Raw genomic sequence first — 16,288 nt, forward strand, 5'->3', positions numbered from 1 at the left:
TTTTTTCAATAGCTATCTTGTATACTTGGAGTTAAGGTATGGGATTATGATAAATTCTGACCTACTGATAAATTCTTACTTACTTTCTCTTCCCTCCCCCATACTATAGATTTTTTGGTGGGGGGGGGGCAGGGACTGTGTCATATTCATCCTTGTATCCAGGTCCCTGTTTATACACATTAGGCAGCTGGTAAATGTTTTTATTGAATGTGAATGAAACTGAACTGTGGAAGTTCAGACATATCCTTTTAGCTCCACTGATTCTCCGATGTACACTTCCTATATCTTCTGGACTGGTTTGAATTTGACAAAAAGAAAATATAAAGATACCATTTAGAACTATACTTTTAAACTGTGCCCCACATATACAATTCTACCTTTAAAAATTATTTTGAATTTGGTTTTATCAGCCCTGTGAAGCTTTTCTATTTTTTACTTGAGCAAATTGTTTAATGTGTCTTTAACTCAAATTGTTTATGTATAAAATGGGGACAATAATACTCACTTCTGAGTGCTGAGTATTAATGAGTTAAGAACATGTAAATATCTTAGTATATAGTGAGTGCTGTATGTGTGCTAGCTGTGGTGATGATGGGATGGGTATTTATCCATAAACAGTATTGTTTTACAAGCTTTCTTTAATTATTTTTAAAGAGCTTTTAAAATTGGGATTAAAATGGGGGGGGTGGGAGGTTGAGGAACCAGGTGGTGGGTAATAGGGAGGGCACGTACTGCATGGAGCACTGGGTGTGATGCCAAAACAATGAACACTGTTATGCTGTAAATAAACAAATAAAAAAAAAATGGAACATTTTGAACTCGACAGTATTGGTTATGGGTAAGGCATTTGAAATGACATATGCAGGTGTAAATAGAATGATGTTAAGGACTGAGTAGAGTACAAGAAAACCGTCCCACATTGAGTGGAAAGAGTAGAACATCTCATCTTTAAATGAATATCAAGGTTGGGTGTTTTAGAAAAACCTCTATTTTTGTTGGTTTTAGAAAAACTTCATTACCTCTGTAATGAAGATACAGTCATTATATATTATGCATTTTAATCAGCTTCCTTTGGAACTGCTTTTCAGCTCTGTCAGAATATAAGCTGCCTTTTGAGATAACACATACTTGCACACCTGGTTTTTTTAAACAATGAAATCACTACCTACTCAAAAGCACATAACACGTATATGGACAGTTTAACAAGTAGTTAAAAAGTCAACACCTATAGAACTCCACACAGGTCAAAAAATACAGTATTGCTGCATCTCAAAGCTACCAGAGTCCTTGTCTGGCTGTGGTTCCCCCCTTCTATCCTATATTTTACCTCCACCTGCCTTTTATAGTAATTATTTCCTTGCTTGTATCTGAAAACAATCTTGTTTGCTTAATTTTATATTTCAAGTTCAAAAGTATGAACTTGTGACCTTAGTTTGTTCTCCATTGTGTTTGTCGTGTTTATTGCATGTGGCTGTAGTCTTATTTCCATTGTACGAGTATACTGTGGTTTATTGTATTTGCCTTATTATGGGTACATATGAGTTTTTTTCAATCCCAGAATATTGCTGTGAACATTCTTGTTTGTGCATTCTAATATATGCATGTATAGATTTCTCTAGGCATATAGTGGTGCATGGTCATAAGGAATGTATAATTTCAACTTAATATCATATTGATTTCCAAAATCGTACAGCTTACTATCAGTAAATTTTCTAATTTACCACTAGTACTTTAAAGTTCCTGTCATGGCATATCCTTGCCAACATTTGGTATATCCTTGCCAACTTGTCAGAGTTTTAAATTTTTGCCAGTCTTGTGACATCTCATGATTTTTATTTACATTTTCCTGATTACTAGTGATTTTTAATACTTTTTCAGGATTAATGGCATTACTTTTGTCTGTGGGACATTTATTGGATACCAGCACAGTGTCCTTCTGGAGGAGTTTCACTTCTCCTTGCAAGCTAGAGTAATCAGTTACATTAACTTATCACAAAAAAGAAGATACGTTTGAAGGATATTGGAGACCAGTTCATAGACTGAAGGAAATGCTGTACAGCAAACTCCAGGAAGGACAAGATCTGGGCAGCCCCCAGGGACATGCCAGCAGGAGCTCAGGGGGCTCTCTACTGAGATGACTGTTCAAACCACCAACTCTTTCTTTTTAGTTTTCACATTATCAGAAGAGAAAATCTGATTGGTCCCTTTAAGTCGAGGGGCTCCCTTGGTATAGGCAGTAACAGATAGGAGACTAGAACGGATAACATAGATATAGCCTTGAGAAAATTGTGATGAGCCAGGCAGTCATCCCAATTTGTGTCTTTTGTATCTTCTAACCAGCAGTGAAGGTAAACATGTGGAGATTCATGGAAGAATTGTTAGATGGGGTAACAGGATCAAATTCAGTATTTAGAGAAAATAGATACATTTTCTCTAATAATAGATAATAGAAGATTCAGCCAGAGATAAGAGAGACTTTCAGGATGGTAGTGAAATTGTGAAGAGTGACCATGAGGTCTTTTAGGAGGCAGAAAGATAACAGCATTCAGACCAGTGATTTTAAGCTTTTCATCAACCCTCAACACACTGAAGAGATTAAACATTATAGCCACCATTCTGTGTAATTCAGAAAGATCTTTATTGATTGTGACAGTCTTCCCTATTCACTTTCCCCTTTAGAATTATTGATAGAAGGGACGCCTGAGTGGCTCAGAGGGTTAAAGCCTCTGCCTTCGGCTCAAGTCGTGATCCCAGGGTCCTGGGATCAAGCCCCGCATCGGGCTCTCTGCTCAGCGGGGAGCCTGCTTCCCCCTCTCTATCTCTCTGCCTACTTGTGATCTCTGTCTGTCAAATAAATAAAACAAAATCTTAAAAAAAAAATTATTGATTGAAAGTAGACTGGTTAGTTACTTTTAGAGAAGATGACTGATGTAATTATGTCACAGATTAAAGAAAGAACAAGAGGCCACAGGGACATGTTTTGAGAAGAGAGGCCAGGTGGCCAGATGATGCCAAATGTTTGTTTTCTTCATGAAGTCAGGCTAGAGGCACTAGCAGGAATGAAAGTGGGAATGATGTTGAGGAGACAAAGACTTTAAACAGCCCTGTGAGGCAGGTATTTGATAGTAAAACATACTGAGCTTATTAAGTGGTGTTGGGGGCCTTGGTAGGTATAGACAGAAACAAAACTGAAATGATCCAGGAATGCTAGTGTGGAACTCATGCCAGCGGCTCAGCCCTACAATGAGATTGATGAAAATGTAGACTGAGGGTCCAAATTTAGTTTTGGTATGTCTCAGTTTAAAATGAAAGAGGAAGAAATCTAATTGCACGTAAGAGAGACACTAAAGGCAATGGAAAAAACCTAAGAATTTTTTTAGAGTGAGTAGAGTTAATAGTTGGAAGGATCAATCTGCAGAATCATAAAGATCAAAAGTTGAAGAATTCAAATGTTTATTACGGTGCCCACTATTTATAAGGTGTCTTTGTTAATGAGTATAAGAGATACAAAGAAATAGAAGACCATTGCCCTCCACTAACTTACTATTCTATATAGCTAAATATTTTATTATAATAGCTAAATATATCGAGCACATTTAATCCTCAGGACAGCTATGCAAAATCTGTTACTCTTCCCAGTTTTATATGTGAGGCACAGAAAAGTCAGGGGACTTGCCCAGGGTTTCACAGTTGGTAAAGAGGGAAGCTGGGCTTCAGGTCCAAGCAGCCTGACTTTGGAATTTAACCAGTAACCAGTGGTATCTTTTATTCCCAGTCTGATTAGGGAGACACATAACCATGAGGTGTCCAAACATCTTTAAGACCATACAAGCAATTTCACAATAGTTTAGAAATAAATTTCTTACATAATTACTATTATTGTTTAAATATAGACAAATTCCTGTCATGCTTCTATAGTGATTTGAGCCATTTCTTGAAGTTTGGATAACATTTGAATACAAAGAAGGTCAGAACGTTTCATCTGAAAGCTTGACTAGGATAAGAAGACAGTAAATAAGTAAAGACAGGAGCATGTAGACATCTTGGCAGTTACTGAGTGGTTTGGCTGCCTCTATAATATGTTGTGATATGTAGTGGCGAAGAGAAATGATTTAGAGTAAAAGGCTAAGCAGTTGTGTTACCATACAATGCCTTAAGAACAAGAAAGGTTTTTCTCTCTCTCTCATATAACTGTGTAAGGTAGATGTGTTCTCACTGCTCCAGGTAGTCATTCAGGAACCCAAGTAAACCAGGGAACGCTGCTTCTCTTTGACACATGGTTTCCATTGTTGGTTTAAATGTCACCATTCAGAGCACACTGAGAAGGGATGAACATGGATGTGTGGTCTCAAAATGCTTTAAGGTACAAAAGCACTCGTGCTTCAGTTCCATTGGCCAAAACGTAGTCACATGGCTGTAACTAGCCCCGGTAGTTTGTAGGTAAGATACACTCTTGGAGTGGAACTGGGGAGAATATTTAACATTTCTATGTAATTAAAGTAATTTATATCTAAAAGAAAAAAGTTAAAAATTAGATGATTATCGAGGGTTGATTGACCCTAGTGTAATAGACTCTCTCTCAAAATAGTTGTTGGAAGAAGGGGAATTTGCAGAGTCTGACTAGAAGGTAAATATGTAATTGCCTTATTTTGATTTTATTGTAGCTTCCTTGTGGTCACAGATGCAAAGAGATGTGTCATCCTGGTGAATGTCCCTTTAATTGCAACCAGAAGGTAAAACTTAGATGTCCTTGTAAAAGAATAAAAAAGGTAAATATTTTAAGTTATTGAAAATACTTTTTTATATAAAAATTTTCTTTGTGTTTTGGTAGTTCTTTGGCTTTTTGCCTTTTGAATTTCAAGGTCTTATTTTTTAGAATCATTTTATTTATTTTATTTATCTATTTCTGTAAATATTTTAAAAATTGGCTTTGTTTGGCAATCCAGTTTTCTGTAATTTATTCATAAAAGAACTTTGTCTTGTATTGGAATCAAGTTCAGTGCCCCTTTTTGGATAGAATCAATATGCTCAAGATTTGAGGTCTTTGTATAAGAAACACAATGTGAGTAATAAAGTGAGTTTCATGGTTTAAGAAATGGTCTGGAATTAAACCTTTGTTACTCTTGTTTATGAAATAGTTTTTGCCCTCAGTATTAAGTTGTGAAAACATAGGCTTAAAGAGACTTCACATGCATAGCCTTACAATGTTAGAAAATAACAAACTTGGAGAGAATTCACTTTAAGATAAAATAGTGGTGATGAAAGATTAAGAGGGCAACACTAACGACTGGAAAGGTCAGCGATGGGGCGCTTGGGTGGCTCAGTGGGTTAAGCCTCTGCCTTCGGGTCAGATCATGATCTCAGGATCCTGGGATCGATCCCTGCATTGGGCTCTCTGCTCAGCAGGGAGCCTCCTTCCCCTTCCCTCTGCCTCCTGCTCTGCCTACTTGGGATCTCTCTCTCTGTCAAATAAATAAATAAAATCTTTTTTTTAAAAAAAGGAAAGCTTGGCGGAGGCAATCTGCCACTGTTCATGTAAGCTTACAAAGGAAATCTCAGTGGTGCTCAGTGTCGGTGGCTGAGTGGTTTGTTTTCAGTTCTCCTTTTCCTTGACTTCCCTGTTCATACTGTCAACTTCTGATTTTTTTCTGTGTTGGTTGAAGTTGCAGCTCCTTTTTGTCTTCATGTCCTTACAGTCATCCCCTAAAGCTAGTCCTTTTTCTTTAAATTCTCTCTTACATTCATCCATCCAACAAATATTTGAGAATCTTCTGCTTTTACTGAGGATCTTTGATTTTCATTTATTTTCACAGCTCCTACTGTCACCTCCTGGGCTAGTGACTTCTGAATTTAAATGTGTAGCCTGATCTCTTCTGGAGTTGAGTCCATGGGTTTTAGATATTTAAATTGGACCCCATTTTTCTGTTTCTTTGTTTTTGTTTTTTAAGATTTTATTTATTTATCCAAGAGATAAAGAGAGAGCACATGCAGGGTGAAGGGCAGAGTACTGAGCAGGGAGCCCAGTGCGAGACTCTATCTCAGGACTCCGGGACCACGACCCGAGCCGAGGGCAGATGCTTAACCAACTAAGCCACTCAGGTGCTCCTAAATTGGACCATCTTTATGTGAAAATCAATGCTTAGTCAAGCCATTTTTAATTTGAGATATCTCTCAGATTTCCTCTCATTTCATGTTACTATCCAAGTGCAGATTGCAACCCACTAGAACTTTGGCAACAGCTCATTCTTAGATTTTGAGAACAGCTTCGTAACAGATTTCCTTGGTTCCAGGCATACTACATCCCTAATCTAAGTTTTTCAGTGGTTCTTCATCACTTATGGGAAGAAACACACATTTAAAAGAAACTGTATGTATGCACATACAGGCTTGGCATTCAAAGGAATCTGTGATGATACCTTTGCCTACTTGTCTGCACTGTCATCCTCTAGCAGTTGTCTCTATGATTCTGATACTTAAGTGCCGTAACACATATGATATACTCCCCTCTGATCTGTGGCAATGTAGACATTCTTTCCTGTAAAATACAAAGTTTTTCTCCTTTACCGTTCTGTTTACTGGAACCCTGCTCTAGTACTTAGTGCGAGCATTTCTTTGTTTGGGAAGGTCTTCGTTCCCCTGACTCTTGGGAAGACTTCGATGCTATTTTTCCTTGGTTTTCTTTATTCTAGGTTCATGACTAAAAGCTTTGTGATTCTAAGGATGTCTGTAACCTTTTCTCATCCGTTAAATAGAGTTTATACATTGATTTATTGAAAGGAATGAAAGAGGTAATGCTTACATAGCATTTAGTACAGTGATTATTATGTTAATAATTAATAGCTGCTGTTGTATTCATTTACTACTTACATTATTATATTATTTTTCTTATTGTGTCCCTTGTCCCTAGCACAGTGCTTTGCATGGAATAGGTGCTCTTATAAATACCTTTTGAATGAGGGAAGGTGGGTTCATTCTTCCAGGCTGATAGACTTAATATCTGCAAATATAATATTTATTGTCTATGTTGGTATATGTTATTGTTCCTTTGTCTTGACTATCCATGGAGGACCCTGTTTACCAAAAATGAAGAACTGAAGTGGTGGGAAAAAACCCTAAGTAATAAAATTCCATGCTATGAAGTGTTTTCATGGTATATGTACTTTGCTCATTAGGATTTGATGATCATATATCTTAACTCTGGTAAATTCGAACTAAAAACAATTAGTATCTGAGAGTGTGGTAAGAAAGGAGAAATTGATACAAATAGGCACACTTAGAGCAAAAGTGATATCTGGCAGCAAAAAAAGGTAGCTAAAACATCTAGGCAAATTCTAGGACTTTAAAATAAGGACCACTTATTCGAGTAGTTCACAAATTGATTATAGGATTGATGTCACATCATCAAGAAAAGAGTAGATAAGGTTTTTATTGTTTCATTAAGGAGACAATGAAGTGTAAACAAAAGCTTTAGACCAATTTTTAAAATTTTAAAACTTTTTAAGAAATTTAATGGTTGAGAGGAAAGTTTGTAGCTCTCCAGAAAATTCTCTAGAACTGCATGAGTTGGTAGCCATTAGCCACATGTGGCTGTTTATTTATTTGAATATATTTTAGCCTTATTGATGCACAGTTGACAAAAATTGTATATATATAACATGCACATGTGATGATCGTCTATACATACACACTATGAAATGATTACAGCATCAAGCTGATTAACATTTAATGCCTGGTTACCAGTTCTTGGTGACAACACATTCTGCTCTCTTAGCAAATTTAAAGTATATAATACAATATTATTAACTATAGCAAGCATGCTGTATATTAGATTCCTCAGAACTTACTCATTTTATCACTGAAAATTTGTACCCAGTGACCAGTTTCTCCACACGTCACCTCACTGCAAGCTCCTGGCAATCTCCATTCCCTTCTTAGCTTTTCTAAGTTCTAATTTTTTAGATTCCACATATTAGTAAGATGATAGAATATTTGTGTGTCTGTATCTGTCTTATTTTACTTACTTGCTTGTCTCCATGGTCATCCATGTTCTCTAAATGGCAGGATTTCCAACTTTTTTATGGCTGAATAATGTTCCACTACAGGTTGATAGGTGGGCAGATCATGTTTTCTTCATCCGTTTACCCACTGATGGATACATACCTTGTTTCCGTATCCTGGCTATTGTGAATAATGATGCAGTGAGCGTTGGAGCACAGAGATTTCTTAGATACTCTTCTCATTTCCTGGATATATATCTGGAAGCAAGACTGCTAGAACCTATACTACTAGAGCTACTTGACATTTTTTTAAGAAGCCCCCATACTGTTTTTCATACTGGCAATACCAATTACATTCCCAACAACACTGTCCAAGATTTCTTTTTTTTTTCCCTATATTCTTGTTAACATCTGTTATCTATTGGCTTTTCATTTATAGTTATTCTAATAGTTGTGGGTTGATTATCTCATTGTGGTTTAGATTTGCATTTCCCTGGCGATTAATGATGTTGAGCACATTTGCATGTACCTGTTGGCCCACATACAGCTATTTAAATTTGAATTTTAATGAATCAACATGAAATAGTAGTAAACATTCAGCTCCTTGATTTCACTGGCCACATTTTGAGTTTTCAGTAGCCGTGTGTAGTCAGTGTTCCTCTGTTGGATAGCACAGATACAGAACAGTTTTATTGTCTCAGAAAGCTGCATTGGTTGGCACTATTCTGGAGCATTTTATAGCACAAAACAATAAAGAAAAATAAAGAATGAAAAGGAAATTGATGCTGGGTTGTTGATAGTGGCTCTTAGCAGATAACTTAATTTTATGATATTCACTTCCTTCTGGTTAGGAGGAAATAAAGGAGTGATCACTGTTCGAATCAAGACATTTAATGCTTGTAACCATATTATCATTAAATATTCATGAACATGACTTTTAAATAATATGCATAACCTTAACCTGTCAGATATTTTGCTTTTTTATGACATACAGTTAGGACTCTGAGGGAAAAACATTTTAAAGTCAAATTTTTAAAAAAATGTTATTTGTAGGAATTGCAGTGCAACAAAGTACGTGAAAATCAGATTTCAATAGAATGTGATGCAACATGCGAGGAAATGAAGCGGAAAGCATCTGAGGTAATGCCATTTATTTTTTAAAGATTTATTTATTCATTTTAGAGAGAGGGTGTAGCGAGCTTGGGGTCGTTGGGAGGAGGGGCAGAGGGAGAGGGCAAATCTCAAGCAGACTCCCCACTGAGTGCAGAGACCGATGCAGGTTTCGATCTCACAACCCTGAGATCACGACCGGAGAAGAAATCAGGAGTCAGATGCTTAACCAACTGAGCCACCCAAGTGCCCACAAATGCCATTTTTAATGTGCCAATTAATGGCCTTTTCCTATTTATTTTGTGCATTACTTTATGTGCTTATTACAAGGAACTCAAAATCTCATCTTTTTTGCTTTTGTAAGAAAACCTAGTTTTTTTCTTTTTTAAGATTGATTTATTTATTAGAGAGAGAGAGAGAGAGCATAAGTGGAGAGGAGAGGGAGAAGCAGACTCCCTGCTGAGCAGGGAGCCCGATGGGGGACTTGATCCCAGGACCCCAGGATCATGACCTGAGCTGAAGGCAGATGCTTAACAGACTGAGCCACCCAGGTGCCCCAAGAAAGCCTCGTTTTATAGGCCTATTTTGAATCCCCAAGTGTGCTCTTTAGTTTATGCTACATTTTTTCTATCCTTGTACCAGTTCGTGTATATGCTCTAGAACAGTTGTTCATCGTAATGTTACTGTAAGCCTCCTGAAAGTTAGGTTAAATAAAATAATGCAAAGTAAGATTTTGGAGTTCTTTGCTGTTTGGGTTACCTCTAGTGTCCTTATTTCCTTCCATCAATTCAACTGATGAATAAATTCTTGATTTTGCTTAACACTGAGGATTCTCTTCCAGATAGGGTATTTACAGAAAATGGTCAACTTCAACTCTAGAAAAAGAGTGGTATTTAATAATTTATTATAGACTTAGTATGGTAACTTAAGAGAAAAAAAATCCATTTGAACACTATTTCGTTTTGCAGTTTTGTAACTCTTTGAATTGTGATCTAATATCTATTAAGTTGTTAAGCTGATATGTTTATATAAAGGCTAACACTATCCCTCCCCTCATCTCACAGTCTATTAGAACCTTAGTAACACTTCTCAGTATAACATTTACATGTCTTTAGGTAATTTCCAATATAAAGTTACCAAAACTTATTATGGGTTAGTGGATCCTGGGTGAGAAGATGTTAAAATTCTAAATAAAATTTGATGATTACAGTGTTAATTAACCTTTAAATATCTATAAACAGATAAAAGAGGCAGAAGCCAAAGCTGCTCTTGAGGAAGAAAAACGAAAACAACAGGTAACTAAACAAAATATTTATGTCCTTTGTATCATTGTTAGTTTTTATGCAAACGCAAGGTTTATTTCACATACAAACCAGGAGCCAGTCAACTGTTCCCCGGACTGAAAATAGTATAGTTCCTACAAAACAAAAATTAGCCACTCAATCACTTCACCTCAAGTATGCTGAGCCTCTGAAGAGGCGTGCAATCTTGTATATTCCCAGATATTTTGTAGATTCCCAAATTTAATTCCTTGCCAGTCTCATCCATTCTCCAGTGATAAAGTTTTCATTCCTCCTTTGGTTGGTGGGTGGGGGTTGGAGTGTGGCAGCTTCCATTTTTTTTTTTTTTTTAAGATTTTATTTATTTATTTATTTGACCGAGAGAGAGATCACAAGTAGGCAGAGAGGCAGGCAGAGAGAGAAGGGGAAGCAGGCTCCCTGCTGAGCAGAGAGCCCAACGTGGGGCTCGATCCCAGGACCTTGGGATCATGACCTGAGCTGAAGGCAGAGGCTTTAACCCACTGAGCCACCCAGGTGCTCAGCAGCTTCCATTTTAAGGCATCTCCTGGAGCCCATGTCTTCAGTCACCTAAAAGTATTTGAGTTCTCTTTTGATGACTTGCAGATTGTCTGTAAAAAGGAGTGTTTTGTTTCTTTTTTTTTTTTTTTTTTAAAGATTTTATTTATTTATTTGACAGACACAGATCACAAGTAGGCAGAGAGGCAGGCAGAGAGAGAGAGGGAAGCAGGCTCCCTGCTGAGCAGAGAGCCCGATGCGGGACTCGATCCCAGGACCCCGAGATCATGACCTGAGCCGAAGGCAGCGGCTTAACCCACTGAGCCACCCAGGCGCCCCAGGAGTGTTTTGTTTCTTAACCAATGCATTTACTTCAACGATATATTGTCTTATTTCTCTTTTAGATTCTTAAATGCAGGCTTATTGTCTGTTCTTTGCTATATAGCAGATAACAACTACATTCCTAATGCCCTGTTTGCTCAAATACCACATTGATCATGTACTCCAAAGAGTGGTTTAACTTTCTAATAGTGACATATAATTATTTGTCAGTTTGCATTTTGAGATGCTTATACTTAGCAAGAAGGTTATATTATTATATGCAGACTGCTGCCTTTTGAATGAGGAAATTGAAATTTGTGGGACTTCAGGGGAAGACATTGGAAACAATTTAGGTAGCAATAAAGGTGGGCTAAAATGACCTCTGATGTTAAATGGTTCTAAAAAGTTAATTTGCCTAATATTCCAAAATAAGTTATCAGAGCTAGTTCACTAAAACATGGATTAACTAGAATCCTGGGAGATAAACTTATTAGGGGCAGTTAAGGGTAAACCTTCTTTCCCTTTTTATAAACCATTTGGATGGAAATTTTAAATATATTCCCTATTTACTGACCTTTTAAACAGAGTGTATAGAACATAACTTAAACTATAAATGGTGACTGTGGGTCATTATTAAAGCATTAGTTATTTTACTGTGTCAGTTCTCAAGTTTGGCTGCTTTTAATGAATTGATCTTGTTCTCCACTTCAACAACAGCTTGAAAATATTCTGACATTTTGGTTCATTGAAGAATGAATGTGTTAATTAAGTATTGGATTAGGACATCTTCAAATATGGTTATGGGCAAAGTAATGGATGTGTTTACTGAAGTTTGTATAATTGACCCTTGAACGACAGGTTTAATCTGTTTAAGCTGTGGGAGTCCACTTACATGTAGCTTCTTTTCGACATGTAGCTTCCTACAGTACAGTCCTGTAAATGTGTTTTCTCCTTCTTATGATTTTCTTAGTAATGTTTTTCTTTTCCCTAACTTACTTTATTGTAAGAACACAGTATATGATACATACAATGTACAAAATACATGTTAATCTACTGTTACTGGTAAGGCTTCCAGTCAATACCAATACCTACCAATACAGTAGGCTATTGGTAGTTAACTTTTTGGGGAGTCAAAAGTTACATATGGATTTTCAGCTGTGTGTAGGGTCAGCACCCCTGACCCCTGCATTCCTTAAGGGTTAACTTATATTTCCTTCTGTTAAATAATTACAAAATCTTGCATGGATATTATATATATATTTTAGTTGATGACTATCATGTTTTAGTTCCAATGCACTGTAGTGTATCATGTTACCTTATCCTGTATAAAGTTAAGTAAATTCTTGGCAGTAGAATAAAAGTCCACATTTTATGATAAATATCATCCAGTTATCCTTTCTTAGGACCAGTTTTTGCAGAATTCTACTTTCTAAAATTGTCATTTTGATTTAAAGCATGAAGCATTTTCCCCTGAAGAATTTCTACTTTGTTTTTAAATATATTTGATAAAGATAATCTTGCAGGTTTTTTTTTCCTACTCACTTGAATTTCTTTCAAACGAGCCATTAATGTCTATTATCAGCATTGTAAAAAAATAGAATTATAGGTATTTTTATTCTCACTGGGCATCTCTTGGCACTTGCTAGAAGCTGTGTATTATAGAAACTCAGTAGATTAATGGTGTTGATGTATAAAATTAATGTCTGTATTTAGGGTGCCCTGATTTAATCAGATGTTTCTATATTTAAATAGTGTCAGGGGTGCCTGGATGACTCAGTTGGTTAAGTGTCTACCTTCTGCTCAGGTCCTGATCTCAGGGCCCTAGGATCAAGTCCTCTGGTTGTCATTGTCATCAGGCTCCCTGCTCAGCAGGGAGTCTGCTTCTCCCTCTCCTTCTGCCCCTTCCTCCCACCACCTCCCACCCCCAGTTGTGTTCTCTCCCTCTCTCAAATAAATAAAACCTTTAAAAAAAACTAACTGTAAATAAATAAATAGTGTCAAAGTCAGGCTGATGGTCTGAAATAATCTCTTTTGTTACTCCCCATTTCCCTTTCTGCTTACCTAAACTCTGAATTTGTTGAATACAAGTCCATGATGGAGAGAGTTTTTTTAAAAAATCAAATCAATATATTTACTATCTACTATTGCTATTAAAACATTTGGCACATTGATTTATTTTCATCTCAGTGGAAAATTTCAAGTCAATGTATGTATCAATTTTAATAAAAATGATACTGTTTTGGTTTTTGATTTAGGCTGAACTGGAGGCTTTTGAAAACAGACTGAAAGGTCGTCGGAAGAAGAACAGGAAAAGAGATGAAGTGGCAGTTGAGCTTACGCTATGGCAGAAATACAAATACTATCTCCTTCCAGCATGTGCAGTTGTGGTTTTAGCGTTTGCATGGTACATAGCCCGTGATGTGGCTTAAAAAAGTTTGATCTGGTCATATACCTCAGATTGGATTTAGATAAGTTATTCACTCTGGAATATTAGGAAGTGTATACTGTAGAACATAGATATTCACATTCATCTGTGTATTCTCTTCCAGCTCTGGTTAGAAGGACAGATTTTAAGCTTTATCTTGAGTAGCATACTAGAAGTGGCAATATAACATTGTTTAGTAGTAAAAGCATGACCGAAATTGTCAGATACCTCCTAAGGCATAGCCTAGGCAGGGTAACACGTCAGTTGATTGTGCTTCCTGTGTTAACATAGTTGTCTCACTCACTATTTCACACCAACTTTCTTTCTGTTTTTTGCAAAGTAAAATGAAATTGAGCCATATGTGCAGTAAAAGGAATATGTCACAGTGTTGTGGCTACTTATTAAAAGGTACTTTTCTTGATTATGGTTTCTTGATCGTGTAACTTTGTACTTTAATTATTCTCTAAAAGACCTCTTAAATTGTAACCTGAAGCTGTATAATTCGATTCCAGAAATTGGTTTATTAGTGAGGAATTTTTATCAGTTATTGAAATAAATTTTTATGTTGTAGGTACCTCAGAGGAAAATATAATTGTTTTTTAAAAAATGCTGGGCTAGATTCCTCACATGTGGCTGTTTCTTGTGTAAGAAGCATTTAACTGAAGTTTGGCATGTTTTGTAAAACTTGTATGTGTCTTTTCAAAGTAATAATAAAAGAAAAACTGGTATTTATGAGCAATAGAAACTGAGCACAGGGCTTATGAGCTTTATATACTTATTCTCATTTCTTCTTACCATGATCCTGTAAGTAGATTTCAGCTGGAAATAATCAGTTCTTATGAAAACAAGCTGATAGAGAAATATCAGTAAGCCAAATCTGTTTGAATTGTCATTTTAAATGGTTTTGCTATTTAATTTTTATATGATTGTTTTCATTAAAATTTTTCATACCAAATTTGTAACCTTGAATATTTACTATTATCCGAAATATTCAGGAGCCTATAATTTTAGGCTAGATATTAGTATCACTGTATAAAATCTCTGATACTTGATGCAAAACAATTATTGATAGACACTAAAAAGTAATAGAAGTACGTTTTAAACAGAAGTACAAAGAAGGATTTCTAAACTTCGCTGACTTTAATGAAAAATTTTTTAATGTTCTGTTTATTCTTCTAGTGTTAGCTAGTGTCTAAAATGAAAGGGTAGTCATTCCTTTCATTATGGTATTTGTGTTTTGACTTTAGATTTTTTTTCTTTTTTACCTTTCTCAACATTAGGGTACCTGGGTTGGTGTTTCAGAAGCTCTGAGTTAGAGCTGCTACACTCCAGTCATTTCCTTACTCTAAAATGAATATTAAAGACTGAACAACTAAGTGTCTACCTGGGGAGCTATTTGCATGTATCTCAGAATTTCAGCCTAATAAGCCTGAAGCCTGTTTCGTATCTGTTTGTTGGGCTTCTGTTCTGGCTTATGTTCTTATTTGTGGGGAAGAATTTAGTGAGCAGAGAAAGGAGATTGAATGAATAATAAATTAAGTACTGTTTTTTTATTTGCTTCATTAATTTACCTGAAGTCACACACTATTTAATCAACAGGTATGTTTCCTCGGTACTTGGTACTTGTACTTGGTAGGTACTTGGTAGGTCCTAGAGATAGGACCTTGGTAGGTCCTAGAGATAACCGTGATCCTTTCTCTTACGGAGCTGTTAAGGAGCAGAAGAGGGCAGGCAGGAAACAGATAACTCAATAAAATAGACATCCTTTCATGTGTGGTAAGTGGTATTTAAAAATGAAATGGTACAGAAAGTGATTAAAAAAGGGGTGAAAGGTCACTAGCTGCTTTAGATGGGGAAAGTCCCCCTGAGATGGGGACATCCGAACTGACATCCTGAATGACATCCATTCAAAGAGCTGAGGGGGAAGTCCATGAGGGAGTGAAAGTAGCAGGTACCAAGTCTGTAAACCCCATAGACCATGGTGAGGAGTTAGGGTTTTTTCCAGTCACAGTGGGTGGTGGTGGAAGGTTCTAAGTGGGCAATAGTTGTGATTGTTAAGAAGACTGGCTCTGGCTGCTGGTGGAGACAAGACTGTAAGGGGCCGGGGAGGAAGGTGGGTTGGGAGGCAGCCCAGGCTAGAGGTGCTGCTGATGCTGGGCTCCAGCTCCCCACTGCCCTTGAATGCCCTTGAATGAGTGGCAGGAGTGAGGAAGCTGCAGAAATAGTTCTGTGTTGAGTGGGACAAGATAGAGGAAATAAGTTCTTCAAGGTCAAAATGAAGTTCAGTTTGGCCTAAATATGTACACAAATTTGTTCTGAGGGAAATAAACATTATATTTTGGCATTTTTTGCTTCAATCTGTACCAATTAGAGAAGGACTGGAAAAGTTACCAAATAACCACTAGGAACAACACAGATAAAATTGTGAATGTGATGGGCTTATCCTCCTACTTATTTTGTGTCATTGTAAAAGGTGGATGAGCTTACTGTTTGAAATTTGTGGCACATTTATGTTGAAATTTTTCGTTCTTCAGCTTAAACTTTCAGGGATTGATCAGCACTTAGTGTTTCTATTTCAATTACTTCCACTCCACTATTCAAGTCCAAATGAAGTTCAGATAATCTGAAATAAATTGGTG

General features: G+C 36.6%; 1 protein-coding gene across 5 annotated transcripts in view; it reads left to right on the forward strand.

The window, feature by feature from the left end:
* The window catches only part of NFXL1 (nuclear transcription factor, X-box binding like 1), a 75,951-nt gene extending 60,940 nt beyond the window's left edge, over window positions 1–15,011 (forward strand). For 4 of the 5 annotated variants that reach the window (XM_045997119.1, XM_045997122.1, XM_045997120.1 and 1 more), the window contains exons 20-23: window positions 4,665–4,769; window positions 9,051–9,137; window positions 10,349–10,402; window positions 13,480–15,011. In XM_045997119.1, coding sequence (XP_045853075.1) covers window positions 4,665–4,769; window positions 9,051–9,137; window positions 10,349–10,402; window positions 13,480–13,653 — 420 coding nt within the window. In that variant the 3' untranslated portion in view covers window positions 13,654–15,011. Of the gene's footprint in view, window positions 1–4,664; window positions 4,770–9,050; window positions 9,138–10,348; window positions 10,403–13,479 lie in introns of those variants that run through there. The other variant, XR_006817375.1, reaches the window with a different exon arrangement.
* Window positions 15,012–16,288: the final 1,277 nt, after the last annotated feature.

Source organism: Meles meles, chromosome 2, assembly GCF_922984935.1.
Source record: "Meles meles chromosome 2, mMelMel3.1 paternal haplotype, whole genome shotgun sequence".
Lineage (NCBI taxonomy): Eukaryota > Metazoa > Chordata > Mammalia > Carnivora > Mustelidae > Meles > Meles meles.